Genomic DNA, 15484 nt, shown 5'->3' with positions numbered 1-15484 from the left:
CAAGCTACAGGTCTCGGTTTGCAACGCGCTTCTCCTCCTGCAGCAAGCTACAGGAATCGGTTTGCAACGCGCTTCTCCTCCTGCAGCAAGCTACAGGCTTCGGTGTGCAAAGCTCTTCTCATCCTGCAGCAAGCTACAGGTCTCGGTTGCTTCTCATCCTGCAGCGAGCTACAGGCTTCAGTGGACACGTTGCTTTGCATTTTGTGACAACCAATCGGGAGCTGCAGATTCAGCGGACACTCCAAGAAGCGGTTTCAGGCTAAAGCGTGAGTCCTCAGGCCATATTGCGCAGTTATTATGCCTCATGAGTTGATGGATAGAACATGAGCTACAAATTTGCTGTAATGGACAAGGAATTAATAGTGTTCAAATTTCGGACTGTGTAAAAAAAAAAAAAAAAAAAAAAAAAAAAACGAAAAAAAAAAACCGGACAATCTGTTGAAGTTCTGGAAATTATTGTTGTTTTCTTACCTGTTGTTTGCAAGCTTCATGAAGGCTGAAACTGAAAATGTATTTGCTGTCATACGTAAGAATCTAAGCTAAGGTTCCTTTGTGTTAATTTTAATAATTCTCCGCCTATTACATCCATTCTTGTAATTACCTTAGTTATCTTGTCCTCTTCATAAGATACCCCCTTTAAAGTCTGAAAAATGTCTAAAGATGGTCATAGTCACCCTGATGTTATGTCAGAAGTACAAGATGCAGGGGATTTGGAAGAGGAAAAAAGTGTAGTGTCTGAGAAATCTGAGACAAAAACAAGAAAATCCTCTCGTGAAAGGCGATTAACGCCAAAAATGCAGGAACTGAAAGATCAAGAGTTAACTCAAAAGGAGAAGAGGTTCAAAGCAACATATGAGAAATGGAAAAGCAACGTAAGAGACATTCGCACAAGGTTAAAGCAAGTATGCTCTGAGAGTGACATGTATGATATGATGGATGAGGCTGAGAAGCTAGAGTCTGAATTAAAGGAACAGTATGACAGAATTCGACTCCAAACCTCACCAAGTCAAGAATTTCGAAGAAAGATCGATGCATGCTCAGCCGTGACGGCCGACTTGCTGCAGCTGATGAGAGTACGTCTGACTGAAGATGAAGGTGAGTTTGACACGGTGGCGGAAAGATCAAGGTTACGCATGCTACTTGATAATGAATATGCTAGGTCCATATATGGATCCACAGCCTCCAGAGTTACTGCACCCAGCTGTCACAATTCTAACCATCTCTCAGAGTCACCTAGCATTTCAGCTATGAGAGCGGAAGTGGCTGCTCAGCTGGCTGCAAAGAGAGCCGAAATTGATATGGAAGCTGCCATCGAAGCTCAACGTCAGCAGTTGAGAAAACTTGAAAATCAGAGGGACATTGATGTAATTCAGGCAAAGCTAAATGTCTACACTGAAGAAGAGGGAAGGGATGGGACACGCAGTCCTCCATTCAGCAAAGTGAGTGATGCACACCCCTTCGCTCACCACATCCCAGATCAAGAACGGCAGGTTGTGCAAAACGAGACATCATTGGTCCAATCGCTACCAGAGTCATTAGCTCTTACTCGCTTGCCAACTCCAGAACCTTCTGTATTCTCGGGCGATCCTCTGAAGTTTACAGAATGGAGCATAAGTTTCAAAGCCCTCATAGAGAGACGATGCTCTGACCCTGCAGACAGGCTATTCTACCTGCAAAAGTACATAGCAGGTGAGGCAAAATCCTCTCTTGAAGGCAGCTTCTACAGAAAAGATGAAGAAGCCTATCAACAAGCATGGGATAGGTTAAATGCTAGATATGGCCATTCCTTTGTAGTGCAGCGAGCTTTCAGAGATAAGCTAAATGGGTGGCCGAAGATTGGTGGAAAGGAATATCTCAAGTTAAGAGAGTTCAGTGATTTCCTCCAAACATGTAGTAATGCCATGCCTCACGTAAAGGGCTTACAGGTTCTTAACGACTGTGAGGAGAATCAGAAAATACTAGTCAAGCTTCCTGATTGGGTGACATCTAGATGGAACCGTTATGTCACAGAGCAGCTAGATCGGGGCAACGACTATCCAAGCTTTCATGAGTTTGCTTCCTTTATCTCTAAGGAGTCACGCATCGCATGCAATCCAGTGTCATCCTTACATGCCTTAAGGCACTCTGCAGAGGCACCAGCAAGAGAGATGAAGCGTTCAAAAGCAAACACGTTTGCCACAAATGTGAAACCCCCAATTCCATCAAGCTCCACCGCCAAATCTGACCCTGGTGAAATCAAGTTGGGAGATGCAGGGAAACCAAAGAAATGGACCACACCAACACAAAATTCCAATAATGGCCAGTGTATTTGCTGTAGTGAGAACCATTCCATACATAAATGCAAGAGGCTTATGGACATGTCTGTAGAGGATAAGAAAAAATGCATACTTGAAAATAAGTTGTGTTTTGCATGTCTAAGAAAGGGTCACAATTCTAAAGACTGTAGGAACAGGGCCATGTGTGGCATATGCAGAAAGAGTCACCCAACGCCATTGCATGAAGATCGTTCTACAGCAGCATCAACACAAGGCGCAGTTGAAGAAAGTACGTTGTCATTATCATGTTGTGTGAGTGGAGGTGAAGGTGGGAGTACATCAATGATAGTCCCAGTGTGGATCTCAACACTTAGTGCTCCGGACACTGAAACCCTAGTGTATGCACTATTGGACACTCAAAGCAGTCACACATTTGTTGATCAGGAGGTGTGCGAAAAGCTACAAGCAACAATGGAACCAGTGAAACTTAAACTTTCCACCATGATGGGGAGAGACTCAGTCGTGAAGAGTCAAAGAGTATGCAAGCTCAAAGTTAGAGGATTTTCCTCTAATGTTTCCATCAGTTTGCCTCCAGCCTACACAAGGGACTTCATTCCTCTTGACCGCACACATATTCCCACTTGCCAGACAGCCAACAAATGGAAACACCTTGTAAGCATGGCCCAGGAGATACCCCCGTTGATGGACTGTGGTGTTGGATTGTTGATTGGATACGACTGCTCCAGAGCGTTAATTCCAAGAAGGGTCGTCACTGGGGGTGACTATGAGCCTTATGCTATTGAGACAGATCTTGGTTGGAGCATTGTGGGAAGCGCACCACAGCGTGTGCAGGCTAAAGATGTGACTGGTTTTTGTCATCGAGTGTCTGTCAGAGAGGTGCCACCCATAACACCATTTGCTGTCATTAAGGCCCTGGAGTCTGATTTTGCAGACACAAAACCTGGTGACAGAAGCATATCTCAAGAAGATATTTGCTTCCTGCAGATCTTGAAAGACAGAATCCAACAAAATAAGGATGGTCACCTGGAGATGCCTCTCCCTTTCAAAGCACGTCCCCATCTCCCAGACAACAAAGGGCTGGCGTTAGTACGGCTGAAGCATCTAAAGAGGAAGCTGGACAGAGATCCCAAATTCAAAATAGACTACGTGAGATTTATGGAAGGTGTCTTCAAGGATGGAGATGCAGAGAAAGTGGAAAACCAAGCAGAGCTGGGGAAAGTCTGGTATATCCCACACCAAGGAGTTTACCACCCCAGAAAACCAGGAAAAATCAGAGTGGTTTTCGACTGCTCTGCAAGGTATGAAGGCACCTCCTTAAACGACCATCTGCTAACAGGACCTGACCTCACAAATAGCCTAACAGCCGTGCTGTGCCGCTTCCGTAAACATCCCATCGCAGTCATGTGTGATGTGGAGAAAATGTTCCACAGGTTTCATGTGAGCGAGGATGATAGAGACTACCTGCGGTTTCTCTGGTGGGAAAATGGAGACACAAACTCTGAACCCAGAGAGTACCGCATGAAGGTTCACCTGTTTGGAGCATCATCATCCCCTGGCTGCGCCAATTATGGCATGAAGCACCTTGCCAGCCAATGTGAGAAAGAGTACCCCTCCGCAGCTAACTTCATCCAGAAACATTTCTATGTCGACGATGGTCTCATAAGTGTAGAGTCGGTGGGTAAGGCAATTGAACTGGTCAAAGAAGCCCAAGCCGTGTGTGCCAAAGGAAAGCTGCACCTTCACAAATTTCTCTCCAACAGCCGAGAGGTCCTTGACTCTGTCGATGTTGCAGAGCGTGCTACGGAGGTAAAGAATGTTGATCTTAATCACGAGGATTTACCAGTTCAAAGAGTGCTAGGTATAAGGTGGAATGTTGAAAATGATAGCTTCTCCTTCAAGGTGTCACTTGAGGAGAAACCAGCAACGCGCCGAGGGATTCTCTCAATTGTGGCCTCCTTGTATGACCCTTTGGGGTTTCTAGCCCCAGTCATTCTTGAAGGGAAAAGAGTGCTGCAGGAGATGTGTCAGAGAGGCACAGGGTGGGATGAGCCACTATCCAAAGGCTTGAAGTTAAGGTGGGAGACTTGGATGAAGGATCTGGAGAACCTGGAAAGAATTGAAATTCAAAGATGCTTCATACCTGACAGCCTTGGAGAGATTCAAAGAGTCGAGCTTCATCATTTCTCTGATGCAAACAGTCAAGGGTATGGCCAGTGCTCTTACATCAGAGTGGTAAGCAGAGAAAGGGTATGCTGCTCCTTGGTCATGGGCAAGGCGAGGGTTGCACCAACCAAAATAGTTACCATACCGAGACTTGAGTTAACTGCAGCAGTAACCTCGGCATCTGTGAGCAGCATGTTAAGAGAGGAGCTAGAACTCAAGGTTGATGACGAATATTTTTGGACAGACTCAAAGGTCGTGCTTGGTTACATCAATAATGAAGCAAGAAGGTTCCATGTGTTCGTAGCAAACCGCGTGCAGAGAATTCGAGAAACCACCGATGCACGGAAATGGTACTATGTTGACACAGGAGAAAACCCTGCTGATCATGCCTCGAGAGGCCTCAAAGTAGCTGACCTCATCAAGTCAAATTGGTTCTCTGGTCCCAGCTTTCTATGGGAAAGAGAGATAGCCACAAAACAGGCTACTTCAGATTTGCTGGTGGGAGACCCAGAGGTGAGGACTACTCAGGTGTTGAAGGTTGATGTAGCAAGGCAGTTTGACATCCAGAAGCATCTGCTGCGGTTCTCAAGATGGACTACAGCTGTCAACGTCATTGCTCGTATCCAGCGGCTGGCAAAGAGGATCAGGACCGCTGAGCCTTTAAGCGTGGAAGAGAGAAAGCAAGCTGCACAGACTCTCGTCAAGCTTGCACAACAAGATGCCTTTCAAGAGGAGTTAAACACACTCAGCCAGAAACTAGGAAGGCTGCCTTGCAACCACCAACTCTTTCAGCTTGACCCATTCCTCCAAGATGGCATAATGAGAGTAGGAGGAAGACTGAGGAAGGCATCTGTGCCTCTCGAGTTAAGACACCCAGTGATCCTTCCTAAAGATGGTGCTGTTACAAATCTCATCATTGCACACCATCATACCAAGATACAACACCAAGGCAGGGGACAAACCCTCAATGCACTGAGAGCCAATGGTTACTGGATCACTGGTGGAAGTAAGGCTGTAGCCCAATACATCAGGCAGTGCGTACAGTGCAGGAGAGCCCGCGCGCCACCAGAGGAGCAACGGATGGCAGATCTACCTAGTGACCGTGTTGATCCCACACCACCATTCACTTATTGTGGTATGGACTGCTTTGGTCCTTTTCACACCAAACAAGGTCGCAAAGACCAAAAGCGGTACGGCCTCCTCTTCACATGTTTTTGCTCAAGGGCAGTGCATATAGAGATGTTGGAGGATTTGACGACTGACGCATTCATCAATGCTTTGCGCTGCTTCATTGCCCTTCGTGGAGCTGTTAGGCACATTAGGTCCGATCAGGGAACTAACTTTATGGGGGCAAGAAACGAGATGGCAAAGGCTCTGAAAGAACTTGATAAGGAAAGAGTGACTGCATACCTAGCAGAAAATCAGTGCGACTTCCAGATGAATACGCCCCACTCTAGTCATGCTGGAGGCGCATGGGAGCGTCAAATCCGGACAGTGAGAAGCGTACTGAGCACGGCCCTTGCCTGCAGTGTGGGAAGGTTGGATGATGCTTCATTGAGGACATTCCTTTATGAAGCTATGTGCATCGTGAATAACCGCCCACTCACTGTTGATAACATCAATGACCCCAAAAGCTTGGAGCCACTCACACCGAACCACTTGATCACCATGAAATCCTCAGTCCCACTTCCACCTCCAGGTAAATTTGTCAAGGAGGACCTGTATGCTAAGAAACGGTGGAGAAGGGTACAGTATCTGACTGAGCAATTTTGGCACAGATGGAGAAAGGAATACCTTGCCAATATTGCTCTGAGACAGCGATGGCATACACCAAGACGTAATGTGGAGGTGGGTGACATTGTGATTCTCAAAGAGGAAGATGTTCCTCGCAATGAATGGAAACTTGCTAGGGTTGTGGAAGCACATGAGGATGATGATGGACTTGTACGGAAGGTGACAATCCAGACTGGTGATCGGAAGTTAGGAAAGGGAGGCGAACGCCTCGTCCAACCCTCAATCATTCAGAGACCCATTCAGAAATTAGTGGTCCTGGTGAAAAACAGCTAAAATGGGGAAAATGTCATTCATTGATTAGACTTCCCTTCTAAAATAGAAGTTGTCATTATGCTGTACCTCATGCACATGTTATGGAGATGTAAAATCTACTGTTCATATTGTTGAATATATTTGTTGAGAAAAGAATATTGTTTATGTCAATGCAAAAATGTTTCAAAACAACATGGTGCTTGGGAATTACCATTGATATAATGAGCAATGCAAGTGTATTTACGTTCACAATTGTAATAATCAAAGGTAATTGGTGGGAGTGTAGCTGACGCTGAAATGTTTGTGTGGGTTGCCATGACAACACCAAAGTGAATCTGAGATCGTTATTGTTTTCTATTTGTTTTCTTTATTTGCTTCTCATGCTTGTGTACATTTGCAGTAGGAAAGGTAATCTATGAATCCAGCGATATATCCTGCTTATAAAAAATGTTTCTGTTAAAATATTATTGTGAAGTAGTCACTTCCTGTGAGTTGCGGGAACCGGAAGTTGTGCGCGGGAGAGACAAGACAGAACGGTAACACGGCGGACTTTTCGGAATATACAACTTTTCTACTGCTGGTTTTACAAGGCGTACACGGTAAAAAATCATTATGCTGTTATTTGTTTAACACTTGTGCACCTTGTGAAAAGAAAATAAGTGGCTGAGATGAATATCATATGTGCTATTGATATTATTTTACTTGTTTCTAGTTTTCACGGTGCTCCATGATTGTGAGAGGAATAAAAGAATTGTGGACATCAGTACGAAGCGTGGATTCTTTCGACCAGAGTAGATACACATGGTTTAAATCATATTTATGAGGCCTTTTTCTGTTAAAATTGGGCAGTACTCCTCTTCCTCCGCCCCGATGTGTCGTGGTGTGCTACAGGGGTCTGTTTTAGGTCCAACTCTGTTCCTCCTTATACATGCTGCCTTTGGGATCTATTTTTATGAAATACAACATTCCCTTTCATTGTTATGCTGATGACATCCAAATTTACTTGCCCCCGAAACTGGACGTCTCTGTCCCACTGCAGCCTTCGCTTAACTGTTTACATGATGTTAAAGACTAACACAGAATTTTATTACACTAAATGAAAATAAGACTGAAGTTATGGTTTTTGGAACTCCTGCCCCTTTAAACGAGTGAACTGTTACCCTCGGTCCTCTTGCTTCTCATCTTTCTCACGCTCTAACGAATCTCGGAGTCTCCAAAAGTTGATTCTGTTCATCTGGACGTTTTCAGAGGGAGAAACATTTCATCATCCATACAGGTGACGTCTTCAGTCTCAGCTGACTGCAGGTCTCAATCTGATAAACAGTACATTTGCACAATGACTGAAACCAGCCCACTGAAGGAACAATGGGCTGGGAGGTCAGTTCCTTCATCATAATTATGCAAATTCTCATGACCATTGATCAACAACCACTGATCATTGACCATGAGTTCCATTCACACAGTTGGGGAATGGCTGCAATCACAGCATTGTACAGTAAGATGGTGACAGGTGTACCCTTAGGCCCCTCCTCCATTCAGAGATGGTCTTTCCCTTTTCACGTAAATGGCCTCCTTGACTCCGCCCTCAAACCAGCGTTCCTCCCTGGCTGCTGTGTCAGTGGGGATGGTGTTCGCTCTGTGTTGTAGCATCCTGACACCCAGTTTGTGCTCCAGTGGATGATGAGAGTCAAACCTTAAATACTGATCCGTATGTGTAGGTTTACGGTACACTTCAGCTTTTAGATGTCCCCCATTACTGATGGAAATCTGACAGTCTAAGAAGGCTAACCTGCCACTTTTCATATCCTCCCTGGTGAATTTGATGTGTTGGTCCACCGAGTTAATGTGATCCATGAAATGTGGTACGTCCTGAGATTTGATTTTCACCCAGGTGTCATCCACATACCTGAACCAATGGCTTGGTGGTGTTCCAGGGCAGGATAGCAAAGCCCTCTTTTCCACTTCTTCCATGTACAAATTGGCCTCGATGGGTGAAACTGGGGAGCCCATGGCACACCCATGTTTCTGCCTGTAGAACTGACCCTTGTATGTGAAGTAGGTGGAATGAAGACACAGTTCAAACACACTTGGTCGATGCTGAGACTGGTCCTGTTGCTGAGGTTGGGGTCATCCTGTAATCTCTCATGAACTACCTCCAACGCTTCTGTGACTGGGATGCAAGTGAAGAGAGATGTAACATCGTACGAGACCATGGTTTCATCTGTCTCCATGATGACATCTCTCACCTTCTCAACAAAATCCAGGGTGTTCTGGATGTGGTGTTCAGAGCTGCCCACCAGCGGGTTGAGGATCGAAGCCAGAAACTTGGAGATGTTATAGGTGACAGAGTTGATCATGCAGACAATCGGTCTTAAAGGTACACCCTGTTTATGTATTTTCGGTATGAGGCCTGGTCAATAGCCTTGTCTTGTTCTAACTGCTTCAGACAGTCTGTCACCGTGGAATAATCTGCCAATCTCTGAGTGTTAGTAGCTCCTTTAAATTAGAGAAGCAGGTGTCCACAGTTGTGAAAACAAGTTTTTATCAGTTATGTGAAATTGCCACAGCTCAGCCTTGTCTTCCTCCAAGAGACCTAGAAACACTTATTCATGTCTTTATCACCTTTAGACTGGACTACTGCAATTCCCTCTATTTGGGTCTCCAACACTCATCTCTCCATCGTTTGCAGTTAGTCCAAAATGCAGCTGCACGTCTTTTAACAGGTGTTAGAGTGTATGAACACATCACTCCAAACTTACACTGGCTCCCTGTATAATATCGTATTGATTTTAAGATTCTTTTACTTACTTTTAAAGTTTTAAATAATATCGCGCCCGGTTATTTAAACGAACTCCTCAACATGTATGACCCCAAAGAGCACTGAGATCGTCTGACCAGATGCTCTTAGCACAACCAAGGTCTCGATCGAAGCATAGAGGAGATCGAGCCTTTGGCTTTGGAATAATCTGCCAGAGGAGATCCGTACTTCAGTCTTTTAAATCACGTCTTAAAACTCACATTTTTACTTTTACTGGCTGTTAATTCAAGTTGAATTAACAGCCAGTTAACAGGCCCATTTTATGTTTTTATTGTTAATCCACTGTCTTCTCATTTATCTCTATTTGTTTCTCTATTGTGTTCTCTTGTTTTTAACTGATTGTGAAGCACTTTGGTCGACTCCGTTGTTTTTAAACGTGTTATACAAATAAATGTTGAATTGAATTAGCAGTGAACCAGACTATTAGTTTCACATGTGGCCATGTGAGAACCACGCAGCGTTTGTACATACTCTTGATGTGCTGAGTGATTCTTCAGTGTCTCCTAGTTGGCAAACCAGCACAAGTTGTCCACTGGCTGTAATGGGACAGCTCTGTACAGTCTGCAGCAATCCTGGGTGGGCGAGGCGGACATCGCTTAACAGGATAATCTCCACAACAGGCTCAGCCCTTTGTTTCTCTTCAAAGGATCCTCGAAAGGAAAATATCCATCCGAGGATTTATGACCAGAGTTAACCTTCCAGAGGAAGAGTCCTGAGCAGCGTCTGTATTTCACTGCACTTTGTTTCTGCAGCTTTCTCAGGTTGTGCCGTTGATGCATGATTTAGACAGTCTCTCTCTCTCTCTCTCTCTCTCTCTCTCTCTCTCTCTCTCTCTCTCTCACACACACACACACACACACACACACACACACACACACACACACACATAATTTCTCCCAGTTTCCATGTCTGAACACACCACACTGGAGGTCAGACAGACCAAGGCCACGACAATAAAAGTGAGTAAACATGGACCTATCATTTTAACCTTTGACCCTGGCCCTAGAGCCTAAACCACCACGCTGACCACTGAAACTGAGAAAGGATGGATTCCTAGGAATAGGAATACTTTGGGAACTCTTCAAATCTAAAACAATAAAGTTTATGCTTATGTTAATTTTGTGCCTTACTCTTATTTTTTTCTCCTGTTTACTTTTTTCCTGCTGTCTGCTCTTCACATTTTATTCCAGTTGGTGTGGAGCACCCACAATGACAACAAACGGCTATTCTATTCTATTCTATTCTATTCTATTCTATTCTATTCTATAAAGGTGCAGTGGGGCTTAAAGAGCAAACAGTGGGAAAAGACAATAACTCTCAAAATGACAGAAATCAAACATGAGCCACTTCATGTTAATGTATTTGAGCCCATTTAGAGAGTAATTAGTTTGTTATACAGACAAGAGTTACAGGAACAACAAAGTGATTTATTTAATGTTTAATAGCTCCCAAAAATAAATAAAAATATATCACATATATTATTTGCATGAAACCTTTAGAAATATTTTTACAGTAACCAAATGTTACAATATATAGCTGTGTTAGAGTATAAAGTCATTGTTTTGGAATTTAGATAAATGTGGCCTAAATAAATGATGCTCTGCAGCGGCTGTAACAGCTTCTGTGCTGTTGTGAAGCTCCTCCTGTCATCATTGTGTGTGGTATGAAATATATTATCACTATTTCCAACATGAAAACCCATTTTTGCACCAGTTACATGAAAACAAGTTTCACATGAAATAACAAACAGTTTTATTGGAATGTAAATATATATATTTTTTTGACAGACACAGGAAGGAAAGGACGGGGGGGGGGGGCACGTGGCAAAGGGCTGTGGGTCGGACTCGAACCCGGGACAGCCGCTCTCAGCCGTACAGCATGTGGTCGTACACTCAACGCACTGAGCTAAGCCGGTGTGTTAGAACGTGTATTTAATCATGTAGACTCGATCTACTACTACTAATATCTTTATCATTTTTAAACGTCTGGTTTCCCATTGGAGGAAATTTCAGTACCTGAAAAAAACCGTGTCAATACCTTTAAAGTTTTCTCATTTCTACCTATAACGTTTTGTTTCGTTAATGTTTCCAGCTGCTTGTTCTATGCGTTTTTCTTACAGCGATACTTAATATGGGTGATTGTTATTACTGGTGAGCTAGTTCAGAAATATCTCGCTGGAGGCTGTAAACACAAAATAGGTGTAACTGGACACACGAGACCTTTGACCTCTGCATCATTGTGTCACCTTTCCCTTGCTCAGTTGTTCATTCCTACATGCTGGGTGAACACAATCCTCCTGGCATGGCAGAAGCAGGGCTACATGTCACCATGACACGCAGTCTAATGCAGGAACAAGCAGGACACGGATTAGCAACAATCCTGCCTGGGATTCCATTATGTTGCTGCCGTCGTGATGGAGACCAGACAGGTGTGCTACAACAATGAGCGCTTTCACATGTAGAAGTGAGAGCAGCAAATGCATGTATGTGCGCCCTCAATGGAACCAAATAATGCTGTTAGTGGCTGAAGTTAGCTCTAAATCCAAGTGTCCAGGAAACACTGCTGCAACTATCAAAGTGTAGAAATAACTGACTGTTGTTACAATCAAACACTCATCGCTATGAACAGGCAGACTGATGCCAGGCTACACTCTGATAATATGTATATAATATGAAAACCACTGAATTTTATCAATTACTATTTGTATGATAGAAAAAAGCAGTAAGTGTGTGGGTCTGAGTGCCCTGCAAGCTCCCCTTACAAAAACAGGTTGTGTTCCCATCATTACAGAGAAGACGTGTCTCTACACTGTCTGCTGTTTGGTACACGATGAGCACAGCTAACTGAGCAGGGGGAGCACAGTCCTCAACCAGTAACAGCAGCATGCTGAAAAATGCTCATACATGCTGTAAGGTAATAGAAGTTACATTTATAATGTGTACATGTCTTTAAGGGCTGTAGAGAAGTTAGCGTGATTTCATTTCACTCCTTGCAGAAAAACAAAGTGTGCTCGGCAGAGACGCTCATTTATTTGTTTCTTCTAAAACATGAACATGAATTATTGTTACACTATAAATAGTGTAAGCAAAGGTAAAACTCATAACATCTTTAACACACTAAAGAAATTTGTTTTGTATGTAGTAAATTCATAGATTGAGATTTCTAACAGAATTCAACATTCTGTGTTTGAACAGACAGAGGAGAAGAAAAACTGTTAGACATCAAGTTCAAAGAAATAACTAATATTTACACTCAGTGTTATACATTTATTGGAAAAAGGGTGCAATTGTCAAATAATGCTGGCAGGAATTTTGCTACATTGTGTGCGTCAGAAAACCATTAACAGTCATAATCAATCAGAAGTTATGGCCGCGCACAGCAGACCACACAAAGGAAGAGGTGACGAGAGCAGCTACCTGTGGAGAGAAAGTCACAGAAGCAGGATAAAGTGTGGCTGCTAGGATGCTGCTGCCTGGAGTGTACTCTGTGTGCTGTGACCTCCTGTTCCGCTACATCTTTATTTCATGGCTGACAAATTGAATGCCAATGTGGCGTAAGGAATTCTGCCTACACATCTGATTTATGGTCCTCAGCTGCTGTCAGCCACCAGCTGGCCTTTAGATAGGCTCAGAGGGAAGTGGACAAACAGATGGACCCAGGCACACAGACAGGAACCGAGACCAGGACCTTCACACACTGGGAGGAGTGCAAGCAGATCTAGAGGAGACGTATTTATATATACTTTTATTGTCAAATCATAGACAGAAATAAGTCGATAAATAAAAATATCAAAAGATATTAAGAATTAATCATTAATATTATTAAGAATTTGTTTAACAGTGGCTGAACTCCTAACTAACACTCCATAGACACCTCACTTTCCGACACTTATGCACTCCATACTGTACATATATGACCTTTCTTTTGCACAATATTCATGCTGCTGACCTCTGTATATTTATTTATATACGTATTTATATGTATACATATTTAGTATGTGCATACATTCTTATATTTGTACATATATTTATTCTTATAATTCTCATGTTCCTGTTCTTGTATTTTGCACCACTGTTGCTTGTGAAGCTCGCACACAAGACTTTCACTCACGTGTGCCAGTGTAGCATTAATGCGATGTGACAATAAAAGTGATTTGACTTGATAACCCTCTTCATATCCTGATGCCTACATTACCTACACCTTAGTCATGAACAGTTCAGCTGACAGTCGGCTTTGTTAAGTGAGTGGATTCCACAGTGTGGAGCCTGAGGTGAACTCCTGTGACATCCTATGAAAATATTAATGCAGCTCGTCACAGCTTCACGTGTTTGTCCCTGATGTGGTGACTCAAACACAGTTTGCCTGGTGAACCACTAAGGAAGACTGTTAGGTTTATTCAAACCAAACAAGCCTAGTTTCAGAAATGTCATATATTACCCTTCAAATCAAGACTCAGCCCGCACTGTTAATGTTGGTTACTGTAAATTAGTGCCCAATCTATATAAAGGAGCAGAACTTCCACCTTGTAGCTTCTGAAAGTATATTTGTTTAGCATGTGTTGTTATTATTTTCTGTTCCAGTTTTCAGGCTACAAAAGTCAAAGATGATGGTTTTGGTTAAAACAGTTAATAATGGTAACCATGTGTTACTTCTTCCTCTTCGTTCTTTTCCCCATGTTGTAAAGCTATGATGTAAACACAACGTGATTAGTCAGTCACAATTATGGTTCTGGAGTAACAGCATATATTTTACTGTAGGAACAACCAACATGGTAACTCGGGGGTAAAGACTTCATGCAACAGAAATGTTTCAGAAACTCTGCATCCATCATAAAACCAGGAGATCTCTCACTGCCATACGCAGCAGCTTGCTTTCAGACTTTATTGTAATGGTTTTGCATACGTCCAGGACACAATCATCTCTAAACCAAGCCAAAACTGATTTGTGCTAAAAAAGCAAATTGCTATTTAAACTTCAATGCAGTGCAAACATGTAGGTAAAAGACAGCTGTGTCAAAGATCGCGTAATTGCACCCTGTCATTCCTGTCTCTGTAAATGTGCACAGACTAATATTTGATAAATGCATAACAAAGGAAGGGTGCAGCTCGGGGGGAGGGGACTTCTTAAGAAAGTCATCTGAATTCAAGCCTCATTCCTGCCATTGATCCGACTGTTGAGAAGGAAACCAAAATGTTTGGCGTATTTTAGCCAATTAAGCTGTGAGAGAGCTAATTGTGGATGTGCTATTGAGCGTCTCTTTGTTCAAAGTGCTTAATGCTGGGCTGCTTGCACAAGGATCAATCGTGGGCTCTGCGATGGGATTAGATCACAGAGGTTGCTATTATATTAACAAGGTAATTGTAGTGCTGTGGAAGAGGTAGCAACTGCAACAAGTGCAACACACCACCATTATTGGACATGACAGGCCGGGGCGAGAGTAATCCCCGTTTCCAACCCGCCACACAGCTTTTGCTGTTTTACACACACAATCACACAAAGTGCTGGCCTTTGTGCCCTTGTAGAGAAGGCGTTAATCACATTACCAATGATAACACTTCACACTTCACTGTACTGCATACGCTCTGTACCACTGAAGACGTACAGCAGGAGGGCTTAAATGTCACTGCTGCTCATAACGAGTTTCTGCAAACAGCAACGTCTGTAGCCTCCATGAGCCACACACACACACACACACACACACACACACACACACACACACTAGACTTTGTCTTCCTCTTGACTTTCCATTAATACCAGATTCAGCATGAAATCCAATTGGAGTTATAGCAGAGGATCGCCTAAAGACAGTAAATGTGTGCTGCACATGATGAATGCATGTTGAAGTATTTTATGCTACTGCTTAAGTTGAAGGCTACTACTTCTGTAGTTCCCCTGTGTTGTCCTCGGGCCAAAGACGGTCCCTAGTTGAATGGCAAACAACACAAGACCCGAGTGCTGACAGGCAGAAAACAACACTTAAACTCTGAACAGAAAACGAGCCGTTTATTTAAAGCTGGTTAATAGCACAAAACAAAAGCACAAAGCCAAAACGAAACAATAACCTAAACTGGGTGAAGATAAAAAACCCTAAACGTGACCATGAACATGGAAACCTGGCATGAAAAACTGGAAACGTGAAGACTTGAGGACATGACGATCTTGAAAACATGGCAGGAGCACG

At 43.3% G+C, this 15484-nt stretch overlaps 1 protein-coding gene across 1 annotated transcript; it reads left to right on the top strand.

Moving 5' to 3' along the window:
• The first annotated feature begins 1611 nt into the window (after nt 1–1611).
• Nucleotides 1612–7288, top strand: LOC120719357. The gene is made up of 2 exons (XM_040008475.1): nt 1612–7084; nt 7198–7288. Exon 1 carries the CDS (start codon nt 1902–1904, stop codon nt 6504–6506), a length of 4605 nt encoding a protein of 1534 aa, XP_039864409.1. The 5' UTR covers nt 1612–1901; the 3' UTR covers nt 6507–7084; nt 7198–7288.
• The last annotated feature ends 8196 nt before the right edge of the window (nt 7289–15484 follow it).

This window comes from Simochromis diagramma, unplaced genomic scaffold (genome assembly GCF_900408965.1).
Source record: "Simochromis diagramma unplaced genomic scaffold, fSimDia1.1 OVJJ01000313.1, whole genome shotgun sequence".
Taxonomy (NCBI): Eukaryota; Metazoa; Chordata; class Actinopteri; order Cichliformes; family Cichlidae; genus Simochromis; species Simochromis diagramma.
This window is presented reverse-complemented; position numbering and strand designations above follow the sequence as displayed.